At 47.2% G+C, this 25,441-nt stretch overlaps 1 protein-coding gene across 2 annotated transcripts in view; it reads right to left on the bottom strand.

Moving 5' to 3' along the window:
- The window catches only part of ERMP1 (endoplasmic reticulum metallopeptidase 1), a 71,238-nt gene that overhangs the window by 32,846 nt on the left and 12,951 nt on the right, over positions 1-25,441 (bottom strand). For both annotated transcript variants that reach the window (XM_088476625.1, XM_088476624.1), the window contains exons 2-5: positions 18,819-19,120; positions 17,340-17,467; positions 15,980-16,085; positions 8,711-8,857 (exon numbers count right to left, since the gene is read on the bottom strand). In XM_088476625.1, coding sequence (XP_088332751.1) covers positions 8,711-8,857; positions 15,980-16,085; positions 17,340-17,467; positions 18,819-19,104 — 667 coding nt within the window. In that variant the 5' untranslated portion in view covers positions 19,105-19,120. The remainder of the gene's footprint in view (positions 1-8,710; positions 8,858-15,979; positions 16,086-17,339; positions 17,468-18,818; positions 19,121-25,441) is intronic.

Raw genomic sequence — 25,441 nt, 5'->3', positions numbered from 1 at the left:
TGTCCTTGAGCCCAGCGTTTTGGCCTTGGCCGGGTCGCCGCTAAGCCCCGCCCCCAACGCCACATTAATGGCGGTAAATCACCCCCGTCTCGCTAACGGGGACTCTGCACTACTAGCGCTATGTTACCTAGGCAGGCATAGCGCTGTGAGAGCCAGCGTCGGTGCTTCTTCAAACAAGCACCGGCACAGCAACCAACCGCTGAGAGCGCTGTACCACGCTCTCCAGCGGCTATGAGCATAAGCCAGCGCCGATGCTTTCATACAAGCACCAGCGCGGCAACTTAGAGCCGCGTTGAGCGGCTCCTTAAGCCCCGCCCCAGCCCCGTTATGCAGGGCTATAATAGCGGGGCTGCAGACTCCCGTTATGGGAGTAGTGGGACGCGGCAGTCTCCCTCCTTGCATATAGGAGTGAGGAGCAGGAGTCTTCAGTGACAAATGCGGCTAGCACCGCGCTGTCACCAACGTTGAGGGGTCTCTTTATCCATCCCCTCATTTAAATAGGAGGGGGAATCGTGGCTAGGCTAGGCCAGAGACCCGGACGCTGACTGCCGAGTGCAGCAGCGGGTCTCATCAGCAGCTCCGACACTGCCAGTTTTCCTTGCAGGGGGAAGGAGGCTGTGTAGCAGTCGCGCAGCGCGCGCTGTCCTGAGCCCAGCATTTTCGCCCACCACTCCAGCAAGTCAGGAGTGGTGGGATATACTTACGGGCTGCTGCGGCCGGGATGCTGGGCTGAGGGGGCGGCGAGGAACCCGGACACATGCCGGTGTCAGCAGTGGCGGGTCCTCGCAGGGTCCGATGACTCCATCTGCTGGTGCCCCCTCCTCAGGGCCACCGGACACAGGCTGCAGTTGCCGTGTGGTGCCCTCCCGGCGGCTCCCCCGTAGCAGGCAGACTGTCACAGCAAGCAGTCTGCCTGTCCTCAATGCTTGTTTAGTAAAAAATATGAAAAAGGCTGGAGACAGCCAGATGTGCGACCGGCTCTCTCGGGCACATTCTAAAAACTGGGGTTGATGGGGCATAGAGGGGGAGGAGCCAGTCACACTTTTAAATTATTTAAAGTGCCAGGCTCTGCTCTACCACCGTTTATACCCCACTGTCTTGAACTCCAGTGTCCCCTAGTGGATGAAGGAGAAATTAAATTATCCAGAAAAAATAAAGAAGATGTATGATAGGGAGAATCCTTTATGTATCAACGTTCCATAAGCTGTGATAAATGGATTTCAACATATAAATTCTCTCATTAGTGTGGTAGAAAAGGTGCTCCTCGGACAAACAATATGATATCCACAGCCCACGATCTATGGAGCCACAATGATGTGAACATAAATAGGAATGGTCCCAACATATAGAGGGCTCTGCCATTAGTAAGTAAATGGCATCCACCAACAGGCTGGCCGCAAATCGGCACACACTGTTACCTGGCTCTCCGAAGCTAATGGCAGTGTTCAGCTGAGGTCTCCAGCCGTCTGCTGTTTATGGGCTTTATCAGAGTGATGTCAGCGCTGCCGTAGTATGCAGGTATTGAATAATAAAACAGTTATTATGAGAGCTTTATCAAAGAGTCAACAGTGTCGAGATGCCGGCGTCAGGATTCTAACCGCCGACATCCCGAGCACAGACATCCCGTACCCATCCCGTGTGTACTATACAAAACACCTTCATTATGTGTTGGAAAATGTTTTAATAATGTGATCACAAGGTGTGATGTAGTTAGCTCGATGTTCCCTAGCGGAGAATCTCAGGCCCAACACAGATGTTGAGATTTAAAAGGTTTTTTGTTTTGTTTTTTTAACTCCTCTGTAGTATGATGAAGGATGACATTTCCAAAATACTGACTTGCAAAGAGGTTCTCGGAGAAAGACATCTAAAGTGCAAGAGGAAAGTAAAGCAAAGAATATTTCTGGGCAGTATATGGTGTTAGGTATTCCAGGAGTGGATAGTCAGTATGGAAGAATTAGACTATATGAATAAAGTTCGACAAAACTTTTGGGTCAGGTTAAAGAGATTGTTGTTTTTCAATAAATTGCAGATGCAGACTGTATATTCAAACCAACTTAGTTATTTAACACAGTTGGTGTAAAGGTGATTACACAGTACGATCTGTTCAGTGGACGATATCGTTGAAAGATTTTCCATGAACTTTCTGTAGTGCAGGACAAACGATATTGGGTGTACACACTGAAAGATATCTTTCAGTGAAGTCATCCTGCCACATCTCTGAATAGGCAATTCTTGACGATATCGTCCAGATTGGCCTGCATGTAAGGACGACCAAAGTAATCGTTATCGTCCATCCGGGAGCGCACATCGTTAGTCATTCATTGCATATAAACTGAACGATATATCATTATCGTTCAAAGATATCATACCGTGTGTACACAACTTAACTGTTAGCATCACTGCCTTACAACGCTGAGGTCCTGGGCTCCATACCCACCACAGCCCTAACTGTGTGGAGTTTGTATATTCTCCCCATGCTCTGGTTTACTTCCACAATCCAAAAATATACTGGTAGGTCAAATGGCTCCCTACAAAAATGGGCCCTTATGTGCATGTGTAAGGAATACAGATTGGATCTCCACACTGGGGTAGAGACTTGTGAAAGGCCAAATATTCTCTATAAAGCGCTGCGGAATGTGTGCGCTGTACAAATTAATAAATAAAACCCTCCTTAAGGAGTATCATTTAGACAAGAGGAAGGAAGAAATAAAGTGTGAAAGAAGGGCTCTTAATGTAGCGGTCACTGCTTGTAAGGAGACAAAACTAGGAGTTATGACTCAACTCCTTGAGGAGGCTGAAATAGAGGATTATTCTGAAAAGCATGAACACGGTGTAGTACTTACAAAGAAATAGCAAGAAGTTATTACGTTGAATCAAAAATGTGCAATAGTTCAGTAAGGGAGTGTATAAAGTCATATCAGAGGGAAAACAGGCACACACAACTGTTGAAAGAACGACTCTTTAATGGAATACTCACAGGTTACAGAAAGACTTAAGGCCAGATTCAATTAGCTGCGAAAAGCCACGTTTTGGTAGAAAGTTTACCCTTGTGTGTATCGGCTTATCGCACATGCGAAATTTAAGCAGATAAAAGCAGTAAATAGTTTTCACCATCTCAGTGCAGAAGAAAAAATGTGCAAAACCTCTTTTTTGGGTTACAAATGTGGGGACTTGGTTCAGTACCATTTGGAAACTTTCACGAACAAATTCAGACAATGCAGAATAGGTAGGATACTTTTAAAGCAGCTATAGAGCTCCTAACTGAAAGGAATACATTTCTAGAGGAAAGACAGTAAAAAGTAGGGAATGTTTTGACGAAGGAACTTGGCAATTCCTGCATTAAAGCATGGTCAGGAAAATCTAAGCGCCATAGGAGCAGTTACAGGATCACTAATGGGAACGACTGCCCACGAACAAGAATATGGGAGTAATTTATAGATTGCAATTAGTTCATTGGACGATTGTATAAATTATCTTCTTATCTGGACTAAGTTTGTAAATTTCCAGTCTTGTTTTTTAGTCATGACATTGGCTATAATCCATGTTTTAATTGTTTTTCATGCATTGTCTGGGTTTGGCGGGAGGTGGGAGAGTACACCCCACCCCCACCCCCATGTCAATAAAACAAACAAACATACACACACACACACACACACATATATATGTATATATATATATAACAACGTCTCCATTAATTCAACAGAATTTGGCTCTTGCTAAACTGAAAGTATTGAGGGCGGGCTTCTGCAGGTACAGAGACGCTGTCTTGGAAAAAGTCACCCAGCTTGAAAAACAGCTCTCCAGCAAATGAGGAAAAGTACAACTTAGTGTTGAATAAAGCAGAAACAGAAAAGAAGCTCTTCAGTAACAGACATGGTCGTGCGTGCTTGCCAAAACAGTGGATGCTTTCACCCCTTTCTGATGAGGAGAGTTCTCAATTGGGGAGAGTTCCAAAAACAGATTGAAAAACAAGCTAGTAATAAGACAGTCCAAGTAGGAGGTCGCAAAATCTCATAAGCAAGACACCTCTAGGCACAATAGTGTGTGAAAGGAGAAACAATAAAAGAGGGGTAGTGAGAATAATGGTTACTGTTTGGTGACCAACAAAGGCTTTAATTTCCCATAAAAGAGATTCATAATCTGTTTAACTCTAGTGAGGAAGGTTGTGTGGAGATATTGTTATAAAGAAAGAAGATACCAATAATAAAGCAGAAGTAATAAAGCCAAACCAGAGAAAGGTCTGTCCCAAGAGGATTCCACTGGCGAGACGCTCAGCACGGAGCCAAGTGAAAATCTAGTGAGGCCCATTGTGTGTCAGACAGGAGACCTTAAAAGGAGTCTCAGCAAGTAACTAAGAGACAGCTGTCTTGAGAAAAACCTGTTGGAATCCTGAGTTAAATTGAGAGACTATGGGGGCCCATTTATCAGTAATCGCATACTCAGCACGATATTAGCATCCATGATCGCACTGTAGTATGTGATAATACCGTTAACATGTATTAAAGAGCACACATAGGTACAGGGGCTCAGAAAGTCCTCCATCCATGCGATGTGCTGGGAGTGAGGTCTCTTCACTCCTGTGCCGGGACTCATGCGCATGCGTGGTCTGCAGACCACGCACGCACGCCGGCCAATGCCAGGGAGTGCTCCTCTGGAGCCCTCTCCCGGCTAGTTTTGCGATGTGTAGACCATAGGCCAGTTTCACACTTGCCGGTTTTGGCCGTCCGGCCAAAAAACAGGCAGTGGTCAGACATTTTTATTTTCAGGCACTCAGGGCCTCATTCAGAGGCGGTCGTAGGATGCAAGCGGTCGTTCTGAAACAGGGCGGCCGCTTGCATCCTGAACGGCCGCCTCCATGTCGGTCGTTAACCCACAGCCTAACACCCACAACTCTAACGACCGCTAAGGGTGATGGTCAAGACCATCGCGACCATCGGGGCTTAGGACAAGACCCTAAGATAGGGTTTTGTTAACCTTAAGCCCCAGGGAGCTTCCGGCTCTGTTTGAACAGGAAGCTCCCCACTGACATCACTGATGTAGTCAGTGGGGCCGCCCCAAACGGCAAGCGTTCCGACAGGAATGCCTCCGTTTGGCCGGGTATGCCCCCGGCCCGCCCAGCAAACAGAACGAGCTGTCACTCAACATCGACAGCTCGCCCCGTCTGCTAAGTGACCCCTAGCGACGGATCACCCGTTGTTAGCCGGGTCTCGCGCATGCGCACGACGGAGCCGGGTCTCGCGCATGCGCACTGGAGCAACATCGACCCGGTTGCGAGCTCTGAGAGCTAACGACCGGGTCTGAATAAGCTCCTCAGTGAGTTTTTCTCAACCAGCGGCTTTGAACAGCTTTTAAATTTCTTTAATTTTTTTTGCCGGCCGGTGTGTGAAAGGAAACATTGTTTCCTTTACACCAATGGCGTGCAGGGATGGGACGGACACGGCACGGCAGCAGTCATGCACAGTGGATATTCCCGGCTGCAACACGGCGACCGTGCCGTGTGAAAGAAGGAACCTGCTTTCAGTCACCACTATTTATCACACACTGCAAAAAACCAGGTGGCTTTTTGCCGCCCGGTCAAAACCGGCAAGTGTGATATAGGCCATAGGCTACAGAAGCACACTACCATCTTTAGATGATGTTAGCTGCAGGAGCTTGGTAAATCTGAAGGCATTGCATCCCCCCATTTTTTATATACATGTGCCTTTTTAAATATTAATATATTTATTGATGGATGTGCAAAAGAAGTTATATATTATAATCAGAATCTGGCTCCAAAGTAGGTATTGGTATATCCCAGGTATCATACCTAATGACTACTGACTTTTGGGATTTTACAGTAAATAGCTGATCTGATCGGACAGACTCAGTCCAGAACTAGCGGTGTGCGTTCCAGCGTGTTGAGCGTACAACCATGAGAGACAGGGAGCAAATGATGGAGCTTCCAGTGGAAGTGGTGTGCGTTCCAAGAGGTGGGGTGTACGGCCGCAAATTAGGAACATTGAAAGGTACATTCCTTTGTTTTTATAAAAGGACCATGAACTAGCAATCTGTTACATTACCAAATAGGAATCCCACTATAGTGACTATAGAGACCAAGGAACAGGTGCATACATGTTTATCCCATACCACACCCATAACACAAGGGGAGGGCAGGACTAGCACTATTCCCCTATACATGTTGAAAACTAAAAAGCACAGGTACACCTTGACAAAGGCTATTTAGCTGAAACGCGTTGGTTATCTGTGGGAGCTACCATTACCTGGAACCTCTGAAGGGACCGGTCATAACAGGGAAGGTGAAAGTTTTGGGGTAGCATTATCACCCCTAATGCTCATCACTGTGCCTTTCTAAAAAGGTTTATTCTGGTACGCTGCCATCTGGTTTCATTTTACTTTTTATGATGTACATTATGTACTAAAAGCGGAAATAAAGTTTACAGTAGTTCACGATGGGAGATTTCCTGCTGTGTTTTCTTTGAGGTGCTGTTTGACACTAAAGGGGTATTGTCTAGTGTGTTGAAAAAAAGAATATTGTTTGTTTTTTCGGAAAGACATTTTGTTACTAAGAAATGCTCTCATCAAAAGGGAGTTACGAACACGGTCTAGAATTTTGGACTATTCTTGAAAGTGGCTATTTTGTATACCTCAGAGGAGGAGCGCTCAATTTAGCATTTGTCCATCCCCAAAAAAATCTATGGGGTTGCGGCTGCTGTCGGAAATGGAGGGAACACCACACATTTTGGAGGTCCCGCCATAATACATCTGGGGGATACTTAATATTTGGAACTATCCCCCAAAAAACTGGTTTTCATGGATTATGCCGCAATTAGCTTATGATAATTGTGACTGGAACTGACAAGCAGACAAGCTCCCCAATTGTAGAGATGGTCCCAGAAGTTAGGTAGAGCCCAGGACTTCATCTCCTCTATAAATTGTGCACTGTTTTTTTTCAAATACTCTCCACCCTAAAATGTCATAACGCTCCTAGAACTTGAGTGGCCTACAGAAGAGTGTAAATGGCTGTAAAGGCATATTTTGATTGACGTAATCTAATGTAATCTGCTAAAGAGAGAGCTGTAACATAACTGCACAATTTAAATCACAGTACAGGGAAAGAACAAAATTATATATTTTTTCTGGGATCAGGGGTTCTCAAACTCAATCCTCAGGACCCCACACAGGTCAAATTTTCCAGGTCACCCAGAAGGTGCACAGGTGTAGTCATTAATCACTGACACATTTTAAAAGATCCACAAGGGGTGCTAATTATTTCACTTGTGATTCTGTGAGACCTGGAAAACATACACTGTTAAGGGTCCTGAGGACCGAGTTTGAGATCCTGTGAATTAGTGTGTTTGTGTATTCTCATCACTGCTGAAACTTGGCGGGCGCATATTAAAGAGTAAAACAAGGGTATTCTTATGACAGATATATGCGAGGAAACATTGTTATCCAATAGGGCCAACAAATTCGAGATGGAAACAACACTGCTGCTTATGTATTAAACACCCATACAATATTGCATGAATGTTCCTGTACAAATCAGTTTACAATCTAAAAGGAGATGGGAATAACTGCAGAGAAGTGAATGTAAAAGGCACATTTTTTCCTCATGTTTAGGAGAAGAATATTTATAAAGCAAGAGTACAGATATTCAGAGTTGCACAAAATTCAGTTCCAACACAGTTGCGCGCAAATGATCCTGCGCATTGTGTGCACTGAAAAATGCGGATATCTAACCATATGCAGAATTGTACACATCTATATGACCACACCGCCCCTACACCTGGTGCAAGAGATCCATCTGAAATCAGACAAGTCTCTTTGTATGCACGACTCAGCATAGCCCACAGTTCATCTACAAGTCCTCACTGAACTCTGAATCAGCCATAGAGGCACGCAGCCTGCAATGGATCCATGATGTTTAAACACAAAACATACCAAAGAGTACACACCTTGAAGAGCAATGAAAGAACATAAACAGCTATTTCCATGATGTGGCCACAAGCCAAACACTGATTTGCTTGTGTCTTTGGATAGACTGTGACATTATATGGATTGATTTGGCTTTTTAAAAAGAAAATTTGACAGCAAAAAAAAACAAAACAAAACAAAAAAAACACCTTCCTGTGAACATTACATTGCTGTGCTTCTCTGACCCTATACAGTATAGCCATTTGCATACATAACTGAACCTCAATGTAAAACACAACACAATACAGTACAATGCATACTATGGATGGCCATGGACCATCAATGGTTAGCAACCATCTACGGACAGCCAACAATGGCGGAGATCTAATGGTTCACTACCATAAATGGCAGTGATGCGCCAATGTTTTGGGGTTTGATTTTTCCCTGGAGCAGGATGCACTGTGCTTATCCCTTCCCCTAACCATTGCAGAGCTTAGTCACGCTCCCCTTACCTGATTGGCCAGCCGTGTTCTCTTGTCCCAAAGTAGTCATAACAATTGGTTTGAACCATTTATGGGCATTCCGTCAATGGTTTCCTAGCATCGATCGCACCATTCAGAGGCCTTCCTATCGCATACCTTTGGGTATCGCATCTCCGGCCAGCAAATATTTCCAACATTCGCTAAACTGCACCAAAAAAACTGCCAAACTGGTATGACTCAGGTCTATAAACCATGAAACAATAGCTTATAAAAACAAATATTACAACTTTAACCATATCAAAGTCAAAACAAACCTGGAATATTTCCAAAATCCCTGTATATACGGAAATCTGTATCTGCAGGAATAATGCCGCTCTGGAACACCTCCTGAGCCACCACCGAAGCAAAAGGGTGAACGGCAGCCGCTGCATAAGCCTGTACCAACCATGGATTTTCTGGGCCTGTCAGGACAGTAACAAAGAGATAAAGTTTTTCAAATATATTTGTCACAAACTGCATGTAATGCTTCTCAATAGAGATGTACACACTGACAAGTCTTGCCTTGTGACCATTATCTACTGAATATGTTGCACAGATTCTGTAACAAGAAAATATATTTTGTTCAAGCACTATGAAGTCAGCTAGTAGTCTTTATAAATAAAATATATAAAGAAACACACAAATCATAAATGAGCAAACAGACACAAATATATACAAGAGAGGACCACAGCCTCTGTGATCCCAGTGTAGCCATAGTTTGCTGCTTTTTGCAGCCCAGTGTATTGCCTATTTCAATCCAATAAGAACGTGCCAGCGCTATATAAATAAAAGAACATGGCAGCGCTATATAAATAAATGTTAATAAACAAATACAATTCACTACAGGACAAGAGATAATACAACAGGCTCATAATGAATTGTATAAAGAAAAAGGCTCGATTCAGACCCGCTCGCTAGATGCGTACGCTCGCTCGATGCGTATGCAAATTCGTCTAAATGACGGCATGGCAGGCGATCGCAAGGCATAGGCATGCCCACTATGTCTTGGCGTGCGATCTCCCAGTGTATGAAGACACCCACCAGCCTGTCTTAAGATGCCCACTTGCGCACGTCATCTCCAGGAAGTGTATGCAACCATCAGTACATCGAGCACCATCGGAAGCGAACGCAGCATACCCTACCGCAAGCACTGCGATCCTTTCAGTGTTAAATACAACCAGGTGACGTGTACTATGACGCTGCCTGTTAATTATACATGCCTCAGGCACGCCTGCATTCGCACCTCCACTCCCCCGTTTTTAATGGCCAGCCCGTTACCACCTACAAACGGCTTCTCCTGTCACTCACTCTGCTGTCTATGTGCAACGAGTGAACGCTTCCAGATCGCTCAATGCAATGCGTACGTATGCGAAAATCGGCCAGCTGCGAGCGAAGGCCAAAACACAAAACTAATTTAGACTTATAACTTGCTTTTATTTCACAGAAAAGGGTACAATGATGAGAAGGTTTATAACCAGTGTGGAGCAAAAATAAAAAACACCACAAGTGTTACTAAATCAGAGACACTAACAATAAATAATACCTTACACGTCTACAAACTACGTAGCTTTTACATTTAGAAAATATGAGATATGGTAAGAACTTACCCTTGTTATCTCTATTTCTACGAAGTCCATAGGGTTCCACAGGATACCTTGGGGTATAGGTGTGACGTCAGTCGCAGGGCACCAAAGAGTTAAGCTTTCAGCCTCCCAGGATGCACTAGGTCCCCCTCCTATACCCCGCCCCCGGGCCAAGGCACCTCAGTTAGTTACCAAGCCATAGGCCGGAGGAGGAGAAGGAAGAGAGAGAACAAAGATCTGGACACATACAAGAATCACATTCTCACCAGAGGGAGACGGAAAACCGGTGACCAGAGCAAAGCCCATCTGCAGCACAGGTGCGACAGGGCGGGAGTCCTGTGGAACCCTATGGACTTCGTAGAAATAGAGATAACAAGGGTAAGTTCTTACCATATCTCATATTTTCTACTTCAGGGTCCATAGGGTATCCACAGGATACCTTGGGGATGTCCCAAAGCAGTATCCTTTAAGGGTGGGGACGCTCCTGTGCAGAAAGGAGAATCCGCCGCCCGAAGGAAGCATCCTGAGAGGCGAAGGTGTCAAACCTGTAATACCTCACGAAGGTATGGACAGAAGACCACGTAGCAGCCTTGCAGATCTGAACTGCCGAGGCACCACGTCGAGCTGCCCACGAAGGACCCACAGACCTAGTGGAATGAGCCTTCAGAGAAGGAGGGACCGGTAGGCCTTCATGAAGATAAGCTTCAGAAATAGCCATACGGATCCAGGCTGCCAAAGTTTGCTTTGAAGCAGGCCAACCCTTTTTACGGAAGCCAAAGAGGACAAACAAAGCGTCCGACTTCCTAAACGAAGAAGTGCGGTCAACATAAGTCCTTAAGGCCCGCACAACATCCAAAGAGGCCTCACCCACGGAAAGACCCGGTGAGTTAAAGGCCGGAACAACTATTTCCTCGTTAATATGAAACTGGGAAATAACTTTGGGAAGAAACTCGGGCCAAGTGCGGAGCACTGCCCTGTTCCCATAAAAAACCAAGAAAGGGGGTCTACAAGAAAGAGCCCCTAACTCAGAAACACGTCTGGCCGAAGCAATGGCCAGAAGGAAAACAGTCTTAGCTGTTAGCCATTTAAGATCCACTGAGCCCAGTGGTTCAAACGGCGGTCCTTGGAGAGCCCTCAGGACCACAGCCAAATCCCAAGGCGCCACAGGTGGAACAAAGGGCGGCTGAATGCGGAGAACACCCTGCATAAAGGTGCGCACATCCGGGATTGTAGCAATCCTACGGTGAAACCAGACAGATAGGGCCGAAACCTGTACCTTCAAAGAAGCAAGGCGAAGCCCATGATCTAGTCCCGCTTGCAGGAAGGCGAGAATCCGAGACAGACGAAACTCCCGCGGTGCATAACCTCTCGGTCGACACCACTGGAAGAACGTATGCCACACGCGATGGTATATCCTCGCGGAAGACGGTTTCCGAGCTCGTAACATGGTACGCACCACAGAGCTGGAAAACCCCCGGGACCTCAGCATGGCCGTCTCAACAGCCACGCCGTCAAAGACAGCCGAGTCAGGTCCGGGTGAAGGCAAGGACCCTGAGACAGAAGGTCCGGTCGTAGCGGCAACCGCAGAGGAATGTCCACTGACAGACCCTGAAGGTCTGAGAACCAGTGCCGTCTGGGCCACGCGGGAGCTATCAACAGGAGCGTCCCTCCTTCCTGTTTGAATTTCCGGATTACCCGTGGAAGAAGGGAGACCGGAGGGAACAGGTATGCGAACCGGAACGTCCACCGGACGGACAGAGCATCCACCAGAGACGCCCCTTCGTCTCTTGTGCGAGACCCGTACACCGGCAACTTGTTGTTGTGCCGGGACGCCATGAGGTCGATTTCTGGAAGACCCCACCTGTCCACCAGTAGTTGAAAAACGTCCGGGTGCAGGGACCATTCCCCCGGATGAACGTCCTGGCGACTTAGAAAGTCCGCCTCCCAATTGAGCACTCCCGGGATGAAGACCGCTGATATGGCCGGAAGATTGCGCTCCGCCCAAACCAGGATCCGAGAGACCTCTACGAGAGCCGCCCGACTGCGAGTTCCTCCTTGCCTGTTTATGTAGGCCACGGTGGTAGCGTTGTCCGACTGGACCTGCACCGGGCGACCCTGGAGAAACCGCTGTGCCTGCTGGAGAGCATTGAAGACCGCACGGAGTTCCAAGATATTTATTGGAAGCTCCGCTTCTGTCGGCGTCCACCTGCCCTGGAACAAGTGTGGACCCGAAACTGCTCCCCAGCCCCGAAGACTGGCGTCCGTTGTCAACAGGACCCAATTTGGAACCCAGAACGGACGTCCCTTGTTGAGGTGGGTCGTCTGTAACCACCACGTAAGGGACAGGCGAACCTCCTGGGTGAGCACAATCGTCTGGGACTTCAGAGACTGAGTCAGCCCGTTCCACTTGGACAGGATCAGGTGCTGCAGAGGTCTGGAGTGAAACTGGGCGTATTCCACCATGTCGAACACCGACACCATGGAGCCCAGTAACCTCATCGCCGAGTGTAAGGACACCCGGCGGCTGTGCAGACAACTGCGCACCCTTGACTGTAAAGCAGAGATCTTGTCCTCCGTCACGAAGATCCTTTGCTGTCCCGAGTCCAATAAGGCTCCAAGATGCAGAATCCTCCGAGACGGGATTAGAGTGGACTTCTGCCAGTTGATTAGCCAGCCGTGCCGTTGCAGCAGTGCAATGGTCAGGTCCAAGTGGCGTAACAGGAGCTCTGGAGATCCTGCCACCAATAACAGGTCGTCCAAATACGGCAACATGCGGACTCCCTGCAGCCGCAGAGAAGCCGCCATGACCGCCATCACCTTGGTGAAAACACGTGGTGCTGTTGCCAGGCCAAAAGGTAACGCCCGAAACTGGAAGTGGTCGCTGCTGATTGCAAACCTGAGGAACTGTTGATGGCGCCAAAGAATAGGGACATGCAGGTAAGCGTCCTGTATGTCCAATGACACCAAGTAGTCCCCAGGTTCCAGCGCCAGAATGATGGACCGTAGGGTCTCCATCCGAAACTTCGGGACCCGCAAAGACTTGTTGAGTGCTTTGAGGTTGAGAATCGGACGATATGACCCATTGGGTTTCTGTACCAAAAATAGATTTGAATAGAAACCCTGGCCCCTCTGGGAGAATGGAACCGCCACTATAACTCCAGCCTGGAGCATAGTGTGCAATACCTTCCGCAGCTCCGTAGCCTTGTTCCGGTCTGATGGGAGACCCGTGGTGAAGAAGCGAGCCGGGGGTCTGTGCCGGAAGGAGAGGGCGTATCCGTGGGAAACCACCTCCAGAACCCAAGTGTCTGTCGTAGTGGTCGACCAACACTGGGCGAACTGTAGCAGGCGGCCTCCCACCCTGGGATCCCCCAAAGGGAGGCCCGGACCGTCAGGCCGCAGGCTTGCCATCTGGCTTGGGGGCCGGACGTCTGGTACTCCATGCCTGCTTCCGGAGCTTGACCGATTTCTTAGGGCCAGCCTGTCGAGGAAACGACTGTGGTTTGGGCCTGCCCTGGGCCCTAGATGACCGAAAGGACGATGGTCCAGAACCAGAAGGAGCAGCGGCCGACGGGAGACAGGCAGATTTGGCTGCCGCCAGCGTGGCCACAATCTTATCCAGATCCGGACCGAAGAGAACTTCTCCGGTAAACGGCAACGCTTCCAGACCTTTCTTGGAATCTGCGTCCGCCTTCCAGGATCGCAGCCACAAGGTGCGACGAGCAGCTACCGCTGCTGAAGAAATTCTAGACACCAGAGTACTAATGTCTAGAGCCGCCTCGTTAATGTAGGTGGCCGAATCACGGAGATTGCCAATCAACTCCGCCTGATCGGCCGGACAGTCGGATTCAAAAGAAGCCTCTAATGAATCCGCCCAGCGCTCCATCGCTCTGGCAACCCAGCAAATGGCCATAGCCGGCCGTGCTGCCCCCCCAGCAAGGGAATAAGCGGACTTCAGGCAGATTTCTACCTTGCGGTCCGTAGCATCCTTAAGGGAGGACATGGATGGCATCGGCAATGTGGCACTACGGACAAGACGGGTCACGTGAGAATCCACCTGTGGAGGGGATTCCCACTTCGCAAAATAATTATCCGCGAACGGATAAGCCACCGCCAGGCGTCTCTGCGGCTGGTATCTTTTGCCAGGTTGTTTCCACGCCTCCTCTAAATGGTCCACCAACTGACCCGAAAGAGGAAAGACTGTGGCATCGCCCTTCACATCTTTGAAAAAGGCATACTTAGATTTAGCCGCTGGGGGAACTTCGTCCTCAATCACCAAGGCTGTGCGGACCGCCCGAATAAGTCCAGGAATATATACTTTGGACTTAGCATCAGCGTCCTTAGTATGGAGAGGTTCCTGATCGTAAGGATCTAGAATCTCCCCATCATCAGACGTCCCTTCGTCATCCTCATAAGGAGCGGACAGAGACGCCACCGGCCTTTTATGAGACCGCATCACAGACTCCCCTTGCAACACATCCGACAAGTGCTGTACAGAACTCGTCAGGGAGTTAACCCACGCTGGCTCCTGAGAACCCGGGAGCGGGGAAATAGGGAGACTGTGGGGTACCACCAATTGTCGTGGGAACCCCTGCATGGGTGACGACACCACAGACTGCTGGGACAAACCCATCGGAGTAAACGCGGGCTGCGGAGCTAACTGGCCCACTAAAGCTGTTAACGCGTGAGCGAAACAAGCCCAGGGCGGCTCCTGTACCGGTGCTGTAACCGTAATAGGCCGCGCCATGGACAAACACTGCCGGCAAAGGCCCTCCGCGCTACCCTCCCCCTCCGCTAACGGTACTTTGCACGTGGTACACTGTAGCCGGAGGGGAAAATCACTTTCAGACATGATGGCACCACGTATGTGACCTCTCTCACCAATTAAGTATTAAATAGGCGAGAGACCACCCTGCAGCACCGCACCGCAAGGGCTTTAGCAGAAAGAACAGGGACAGTAATAAAGCTGACAGTTTAGAGAAGAAAAGATTACAGGCAGCAGCGCTAGCACAGTCACATACAATGCAGAAAAATAACAATTCCTGCACTAACAGCGCTGATCACTCAACTACACAGACACAGGGCCTGGTAGGACACAGCGCTGCATACACAGACCTGACCACAGCGGAGGAGAGGTATGCGGGGGGACCCAGACCACGATGCTTCCGTCCAGCGCTTCCAGCAGCGTTCACCATGCGTTCTGGAGAAGATGGCCGCCGAGGAGCAGAGAGGAAGCTGGCCTGGGGGAGGAGCGCTGCCACAGGACCAGTCGGCAGCATGCAGAGAGGGCTGTGTGCAGCGGGGGAGGCGCCGGCTGTGAGACAGGGAAGGCGCGCTCCCCTGGCATGCATTTAACCCCTGGGACGCCGCAGCGCTACCGCTCTGCTGCGGTCCGCTGTCCCAGGGGGTAGTGGAAGCGCAGGTTGGTCGCCTGGCTCCACGCTGCAGCCAGTCCCCAGGGAGCCCCCTGCCTGGGGACTTAGGACCATGTGATCAGCGGGGACCCACCGCGGGACCCCGCTGCTTACCTCTGTCCCCCTTGAATCCGGCCATGGTCCGGAGCATCTGGGGTCACCGCTAGCTGTGACCCCAGACGCCCACCAGCATCCCCGGATCAGTACCGGCGTTCTGGTACCGGCGGGGTGTAGGGAAGACAGCATGGACGTCAGGACTGACTGTCCATGCTGTTCATCCAGATGTGCAGCCACAGCTGCATGAAGAATAAGCTTCAGGGGCTCTTCTAGCCCCCACTCCAACAGGTGCACCCGACTCCGGCCGGGCACCAAACTAAAACTGAGGTGCCTTGGCCCGGGGGCGGGGTATAGGAGGGGGACCTAGTGCATCCTGGGAGGCTGAAAGCTTAACTCTTTGGTGCCCTGCGACTGACGTCACACCTATACCCCAAGGTATCCTGTGGATACCCTATGGACCCTGAAGTAGAAATATCGGTTTATGACTACATACCAGTTTGAAAAACCAGCTCCTTTCCACCTACTCCTGCAGCCTCCAGGTTGATGAAAGCACACACCATCTTGGCCCATGGATGCTGTGTGATGAATCCATGACTGCCCTGTACAGAGATGATAGTCATTTGTCAGAAAGCAAAGAGCTACGTGCGCATATAAACAGACAGTCTATCAATTAATCCATCAGGCCACAAAGGCAATTTGATGCAGCTCTGTCATATACTACGACTACCTTTGCCAATGGCGTAGAGAGCCCTATCCTCTAAACTTCCAAGTGCATGCGAATTGCTGGTGCCCCTCCGAGCCTGGCACACAGAGAGCCTCCACTGTCTCCGTTAGTTACGCCACTGTTCACAGGAAAGGGACATCGCAAACACTGTCTATTGTAATAGGCCAATGGTCATGGCATACAGAATAGCAGCACCAAACTAGTAGAGGGATTGAGGGCCCAGGTGTAGTAAAGGAACACTACGTGTGTGGCAGACAAAAACTTACATCAAATTAAAAATATATATATTGTATTACTGTGCCGCTGAAAAAAGATAAATAACTGATCTCTATTTGGAGTGTGGTCTATTACGGTTATCATATATAGGTGCCCGTTTATCAACAACTATTTACGGAATATTCCCCCAAAACAGCTTTTTTAGGGGGATACCCGCAAATAATTGGTATCCCCAAAATGTATTATGGAGGGATATCAAATATCTGCTGTGGTTCCTCCATTTCCGATAGCAGCCACAGCTCCCATAGGTTTCTATAGGGAATGCGATGCGATGCGATGCGATGCGGTCAGATTTACCACGCCTGGACCCCACAGCTAAAGATGAGCTACACATCGCAACAATTACCGGGGGAAGTAATTTCAGAGCCTCTGTCCCTGAGGGTACTCTTAATATATTTGGCCGATATGATCCATATTGCAATGTGATCTTTGGCGCCAAGATCGTGCCCAGATCACATTGAGAATTTGATCATTGATAAACGGGCCCATTAGATGTGTGTGCAAACAAATTATTCAATTAATAGGTGATAAAATGTTTATTCGTGTGTGGTCATCTTATGAGGGTTACAAAGTTTTTATATTTTTACGTTCAAAACTTTGTGGCTAGATGAGGCTAAGAAATGATGGGAAGTCATTTCAAAATCAAGGGCATTAAGCAGAGAAACATTTCCTGCAGGATTAATGCTGAAGGAACATTGTCCTTGTAGAAGGGAATCAGGGCTGTAGGTGTATGGCTAGCATTAAACGGTTTGAGTTGTTAACCCAAAACCCTTTTAATGTTGAAATGTTTATTTCATCCACTATTGCATATCTGCCACTCAAATCTCAGCGCAGAGGGGATGACTGACATTACCTGAAGTATATTTTCTTCTGCTCCATTGAAAAGGAAGATAATTGCATGTTTCAAGGGGACAGATGTACTTGATAAAAAACCCAGGATTTCAAGCAGAACTGCACAGCTCACAGCATCATCACTGGCTCCTGGGGCAACAACATAACACTTGTTGCTACAGATAACAGTCATTATTAAAAAACACATTTATAAAAAAAAAGTGAAAAAAAAAAAAAATTATGGTTTTTGTAACCAACAAAGGTGCAGATCTTAAATGTGAGTATACAAGTAGACAAGTGGCTAGCAGCACAATGTGATACACCCTGTATATGTTATTGCTGACATAGACAGTCTCTAAGGGCTGACCCACATCCATATATGCTGTCAGTGTGCTTTTTATAGGCTAAAATCGGAAAAATGCATGAAATAAAGCTGGATGAATGGTTTCTTATGGGCACTTTGCCACCTTGCATTCTGTCATATTAATGCCACATTTAAAATTTTAGAAGGCACCGCGCCCCATTTCTCTGGCGTTAGCGTGCACTACAAGTACATTACATTGCATCTGTAAAAGCACAGATCATGAAAAGCACAAATGAAACTAAATTGTGTGTTAGTTTACCTGCATTTGTGTGTGTGTGAAGTACTCTAAATCACATGTATTATTCACTGCATCAGTTAAGATTCTGCCATTACAGTCCAGGTTTTAAAGGATATCCATGCTCGAGTCCAGATGGTTAAACCAAAGTAACTGAGGTGCTAATTGAATCACCTGTGCTCAAGCATGAATAGTCTTAAAAACTGGAATGTAATGGCGGTGTTTGGGAACCTCAACATTAAAGGGAAGAGCAATGCAAGTAACAAACCTTATGAGGCAGATTCAATTTCACAGTGTTACTACAAGAGTAGAGCTCTGGGTTTAACGCCCGGAGATATTCAATTTAATTTCCCAGAACGGTAAACCTGCAGGTAGCGCGCATTAAGCCACAGATTCTGCATTAATTGCTGGAATCTATAGGTGTTATGTCCCAAAGTGTATTTAGTGTGGATTTTTCCTAGCAGCTCCTGAGACTATAAAAGAAAAAAATAGCGCAGTGCTGACAATTAGCCTTGGGGCTAATTGAATCCGCCCCTATGTATGTCTGGAAGTAATATCTACATAAAGAGATATTGGGTTACTACTTCTATATGACCAAAGTGCAAAGTACAACAGATAATTATTGCCACCTTTGTAGCACAGCAGATAGCAGCAATGAAAAGTTGTGAAGTGGGAGAATGACTTCATCTTGCCTGGCTAAAAGATGAGTATTAGTATGTATCATTTGTCAATATACCTACTATGCCATTTATAAAGACAGCAGTTACTACTATTAATATGTAAACACAGTGAATGCAGTAAGTATACATAAAGGTCTCTAAACATCAGATACCTGCACCACCATGTATGAGGCTTGGGAGATGACCCTTGCTCTTGTTTAAACAAACCAATGTTATTCTTACCTGGGGTGTTGGCTACAGAGTCAAAATGGCAGTTTGCAAGCACAGCATGCTTGGCCCCCCTGGCTGGCTCAAATTTCACAGCAATGTTCGTTATGTTATCATAGTAACTGGTGAAACCGCCAAGGAAGTCAATGCTGAATGATCCAGTTGGCCTTTGTATATCAACTGTTATTTTGTGAACTTTGCTGCTCCTCTTCTTAATTTCCTTGACCTTGTCCAATATGTAGTTCACTGCATGAATTTCATTTGCAGGGCTCCCCACTGTCCTAGAGTTGATAGATGTCATATGTTCTAAGTACACCCTGTAATAAGCAAAATGTGATAAACATCACAAAACAAATAACCATAAAGTTCGCTTTGATTTAAACATTTGAGGAATCGCTAAACCAGCCGGGGATTTACAGAGCTGCATTGAGGTTTGTAGACAACTAAATTGTGGGGCCCCTACCAATAAAACTGTCAGTGATGTTATTAAAAAGTATAATGTGTAAATACTCCCAGCACCACAAATGTATTTAACACACTGTAGTGCCCCCAGTCCACATTATACCACATGGAAACCCCACTTTAGCGCCCCCAGTGTGTGGGGCCCCTGGACGATCGCCTCACTTGCCCTGTTAATCCGGCTTTGTAGATTTGCATAACAATGTTTGCCACAAACAGGATTTCAGCAAATACAGTGTGCTTAGTATGTAAATATTATTATTATATTGAGGGTAACTAAAGAAAAATATTAGATGCACTATAAAAAAAATTAAGACAATCATTGCAAAAAAAAAATGGGAGAACTGGAGAGGAACAAAAGCACAAACAATGTTAAACTGCTGGTCTTCAACACAACGTGCCATATAAATACCCTCTGGATAGGATGTATATTTCTGTACATTTGTCCACCACACACAGAGTGCGCCGACATTTTATGTATAAACCAATATTTAGCCTATAGAAACGCCAACTAAAAGAATAATGCTTCCTTTGTGTGTATTTGTGACAGGTGCACTTTAAGAAACCTGAAGAGCTGCAAAGAAAACTATAGTGATTACATGTAACAAAGCATATTAATAATCTATTCTATAATTATCTAAGGGGGGAACTGTATCAAAGCTTCAAAAGAGCAGAGAAGTTGCAAATAGCATGCAATCCGCTTCTACTTATTTTATAAAATGTATTTGACAAATGCTGGCTAGAAGCTGATTGGTTGATAAGGGCAATTTCTTTACTTGTCCACTTTTTAGAAGTTTTGCTTCATCTCCCCCTAATGAGCTTATAATGAACATTATGAGGGAACTACTAAAGGCCACACATGGATTCAATACAGATGTGCCCTCATACACCCATCCTTTTTACGCCATATGGAGTGAGAAGCCTGGTGCTATTCCCGTGCTGAGCATTTTTCTCTCAATTTTGCATGTTATTTTGCATACAGTGAACTAAGGGCCTGATTCAGACCCGCTCACTAGCAAGTGATCGGAGTGAGCGATGTTTTGCAATGTGCGCATGCATCGCAGTGCGAGAACTAGGCTGAGCGATCGGGAAGCATTCACTCGCCCAGCAGAGACAGCCCAGCTGAATAAGTGACAGGTCAAGCAGCTTGTGGGTGGTAACAGGAGGCGGCCACTGGAAACAGGGGAGAGGAGGTGCAAACGCAGGCGTTCCTGAGCATCTAAACGCCGTTTCAGAGGCGTGCATAATTAACAGCCAGTGTCATAGTACACGTCACCTGGTTGAATTATACACTGAAGTGCTTGCAGTGCTTGTGGTAGGGGGTATAGTCAACCTCAAGCGCTGCGTTCACTTCCAATGGAACCCGATTTACCGATGGTTGCATATACTTCCTGGAGATGACGTGCGCTAGTGGGAGTCTACAGACAGACAGACTGGTGGGCGTCTGCATACACAAAGTGATCACACGCCAAGACATAGTGGGCGTGCTTATGCCTTGCCACGCGATCGCCTGTCTTGCCATCATTTAGCCGAATTTGTATACACTGGGAGCGAGCGTACGCATCTAGTGAACGGGTCTGAATCAGGCCCTAAGTACTTAGTTTAAAGTCGCAGACAAAGCATAACGATGAATGGAGGAGGTCACTTGCATCAGGCCTGTCACTTGCCTTTTTACACAGACTGTATACTTTCTCCATTTTGTGTGTTACTATGCTTATAGTTTGCTACAAAAATACTGATCCTAAGTTCCTAGTAAAGGAATTAGTATAAATTGCAGATTAAGCATAACGATGCATGGTGCAGATAACTCGTATAGGACCTGTCTTTTGCTAATTTACCCTAGATTGTGTACTTTTTCCTGAATTTTGTGTCTTAGGTCCTGATGATTCAGAGATGGACGGAAACGCAGAGCCACACATAAGCGGCTTTGCAATTCCGTCCATTTATAATGCAAATAATGAAAGAGATGACAGACACTACCTTGCTGCATCAGCATGATCCCAGCGCTGCGACTAAGGTCACAGCCTGGGATCACCATTAGCATTATCGCAATCATCGGTCGCGATTGTTGCCCCTTTGGCCGGGCTGTGGTAAGGCAGCTTCCAAAGCCAAGAAGTCTGCATCCACCAACGCAGACCCTGACCTCGTCTCTCCCAGAACGCTGCCCAGGAATGCCCCTGCTCCGCCTCCCAAATGCTGCAGCTTGTCAATCAGGGTGTGGCTAGGAGGCTCTGCGAGCAAACTCTCAGATGGAGGGCTGCACATGCGCAGTCCTCCCACCATACGAGATGTGCGCTAACCATTGGGGTAGCATACATCTATGAATCAGGCCCTTAGTTTGGGAACCACTGCTGTAAGTAAACTGAGGGCCTGATTCAGACCCGGACGCTATTTGCAGACGGTTGTTCCAAAAAAGGGGCCGGCTATTTAAATTGAGCGCTCGCTCTTTGCGGTTTGTTGACGCCTCTATGTCTGAGCAAGCGAAAAACGCGCTTGCCATTTTGTAAAGACGCCCCTTTGCCATTCGCAACACACATCATCTCCTACCTACCGCAATCACTGCGAGCAGTTCAGGCTAAAAGACAACCAAGTGACGCGGTCGATGACGCTCCCTTAATAATTATGCACTCCCATTAAAGCCCTTTTTACCGTTAGGCACGCCTGCGTTCGGATCTCCACTCTCCCATTTTCAAGCACCTTCCCCTGTTACCACCCACAAACGCCTCATTCTGTCAATCAAATTAGAAGCCCCTCGCTGTTTTGCGAGCGCACGATTTCCGACTGCAATGACTGGTTTGTGCATGCGCATTACGACCCATACGCATGTGCAGTTGTGCGAACATCGCTCAGAGAAAACGAGCGTCCGCTTACGAGCGGCTCTAAATCAGGCCCTGAGTGCCTTGGGGCACTTACAGGGATGCCAGGGGTTTGTGGTTCCAGTACCAAATCAGATTATTTACGGTCCATGTGAAAGGCTAAACAAGTGCTGGCAGCTGCCAATCATAAACTATATATATGGACAAACCGATGTGTAACCTTTTCCACCCCAACATACCGGACACTAGAGATGACATACAGTATAAGCACAATTTACTTTCTGAATTTCTCAATAAGAAACTTTTGGCATAGGGCCTCTAGTGTAGAGTACTACGTACTTAGGAATAGTGTTTTGGCACGGCTAAGTGGAAAAGCCTGTAGCATGCTAAACAGGACTATTTGGTGCAATTTGAGAATAGGTAGTGTTCCCGCTAGGCTGTTTTAGCGAGGCACTGCGTAAGATTTAAAAGGGCAAAATGCGCCCTGTCCTTTTAGAGGCGCCCCGCTAAAACAGCCTGCCCTGAGCCTTCCCCACCCGCGGGTCGCAGTGTCCCCACGGGTGGAAAAAGTTGTTGTGACCAGTCACCGACGGGTGAATAGACACCGTGCGCATGGGTTTGGCATCTATTCACCGTGAATAGAGCACTTGGGGGAAGCCCAGCACCTCTGTAAGGGCTGGGCACTCCCCAAATATGACTAAATGGAGCCATGTCACAAGGACACTCCCACTTTCAGGGAGCGTGCTCAGAGACTCCCTGACAGCACCCCCAGCTCCCTGCCCGCAGTCTAGCGGGAACACTAGAGGTGGTGTATGGTGACACATCTGTATGTAATTAGTTATTTTTTCCCTTCTTTGTATGCTTCTATAGGATGCATTGGAAGCTGATATACTTCTATTATTAGTTGGCTTCCAGCATCACAGCTTTATTTCTTACATAATAAATATCAGATACAATTGGGAAAACCCATCCAAAACAGTAAACTTATTTTCTGGAACTTTTCATTATAAGCACACCTCCAACAGTGATATTTCTGATATAGGACAGTGACATCTATAGTTTTAACATTAATAAAAAAGAAAAACACCTTCCACAGAGATTGCTATATATAGATGGTAGCACTGCTCAGCACACAGCCTGTACTCATGTCCACAAGTCTATTCCACAAGAAAATGGTAACAATGGCTGCCACTAACTAGATCTATGCATTGCAGCCTTCACTCTAATAAGGAGGTAGAAGGATTACTTGAACAAGTACAATCTTTGGAGAACATTGGCTACAGTGCCCCTGCATGGGATGTAATTATGATACCGCCGGTCTCAATCCCAACACTGGAACACAGAAGGACGCCAGCTCGAACGAGGCGAGTCCAGGGCGTCCTTAGTGTTCGCTACGGGTGGGGTTAGATTTACATAGCATATCAGGGTTAGCGTTAGGGCCTAACCTTTCCTCCAAAACCTAAGGGGGATGGTTAGGTTTAGCACGAAAGGGGGGAGGGTTATGTTTAGGTACTAACGGGGAGGGTTATGTTTAGGCTACCAGAAGGGTGGGTTAGGGGGAGAAGGGGGAGGGTAAGTATACTTACTCGGGATACCAACCATCGGGATGCCACTGTCCGTATTTTGACAGGAAGCATTCCGACAGCCGGCTTCACATACCGATTCCTCTGCATTTACCACACAGAAAACATGCTAGTTATGTAGATCTTGCTTACACTCTTAAGTATTTTAGTATTCACTCTAGGTCCGATGCCCAGACAGTAGAGAGGGTACTCTAGATCACGCATGAAAAAGGGGCGTGGTCATGAGAAAAGGGGGTGTGTCTTTAAGACACGTCCCCATTACATCACTCTTGGTGCATCTATTCACTGGCGGTGATCACTGCACTGCAATTTTTCCCACCCACGGGTGGGTACGAAACCCAGCACATTGATTTAACGGGGCATCGCCAAAAGGGCAGGGTGCATTCTGCCCTTTTCAAATAGGGCAGTTTCCGGCATCCCGCTAAAACAGCCTAGTGGGAACACTACATTTTTATCAGGGATAGATTTTTAAGACTAAGTTTGCAAGTTACATTTTCGTGGGTTCAATACATTGCTACTGCGGTTACTGTAAGAACTATTTCACATTTTCCGGTTTTGGCCGGGTGGCAAAAAGCCGCCCGGTTTTCAGCCAGCTGTGAACTATAGTAATGCAGGGAATCTGCTGGCTACTTTCACACGGCACGGCTACGGCACAGAAATATCTACTGTGCAGGACGGCTGCCGTGCCGTGTCTGTGCCGTCCCTGCACGCCAGTGGTGTAAATGGAAACAATGTTTCCTTACACACACACACACACACACACACACACACACACACACACACACACACTGCCTTCTGCCGGCCGGGCTTGTGCAGCAGCAGCTGCTGCGCATGTCCAATTGTTTTTTATTTTTTTTAAAAAACAAACAAAAGCGGCTCAAAGCCGCTGCTTGTTAAAGGCACACAGTGCCTGGAAAAACACGGATGGCTACGGCCCGATTCATGCCTGGCCGGTCAAAACCAGCAGGTGTGAAACTGCCCAAATGCTGCTGTAGCTTTAAAGGAATATCCAGGCTTAACTGAAAGGATCAGGGAGAAGCCAGAAATCAACGCACATATGGAAGGATTTTCAATATTGAAATATCTGTAGGAAATGGTTTTGGTGCATCCCATCTATCCTTTTAGAGCTCAGCCAGACCTATAGACTGTTAATAGGCTTTTCACCTGCCAAAGCTTCAAAGTACATTCAAAATAGCATGGATGTTTTTATGGGTTTGTTCCCACCATTGTATTCTAAGATTTCATTTTTCTTTCAAAATATTTTTATTGAAGCAACAAAGTATATACAAAAAATAAAAAGAAATACAATACCGTTTCAAGGGCCTAAGCGCAATGGGATTTCACAGCACTGATATTAAATACATCTCTAGCATATGGAAAAAAGCAGATCTCATCCAATAGGAATCGGTATGTTATACCGCCGGATGTCAGCACGGCGGATGAAATACTGACGCTGAAAGCCGGCATATGGAGAGCCCGACAGAGTAAGTATACCCTAACTCTCTCCCTCCTTAAGGGGTGCCAACCCTAACCTCCCCCCCGGGGTGCCTGACCCTAACCCCCCCTTCCCCTAGCCTAATCATAACCCTCCCGGGGGGGTGCCTAACCCTAAGTCCACCAGCGCCACTATCCGCTCCCGACGCTCGGCTTACCTACGTTCGGTATGCCGGGCGTCGGGATTTCGGCGTGGGGCTAATGATAGGAGTTGGTATTTAGACACCTATCATTAGTCCCACACCAGGATTTCAATGCCCAGACTCGCTAACATGAATCAGAGAAT

The sequence above is a fragment of the Taudactylus pleione genome, unplaced genomic scaffold (assembly GCF_031769625.1).
Source record: "Taudactylus pleione unplaced genomic scaffold, aTauple2 ptg000190l, whole genome shotgun sequence".
NCBI classification, from domain to species: domain Eukaryota; kingdom Metazoa; phylum Chordata; class Amphibia; order Anura; family Myobatrachidae; genus Taudactylus; species Taudactylus pleione.
This window is presented reverse-complemented; position numbering and strand designations above follow the sequence as displayed.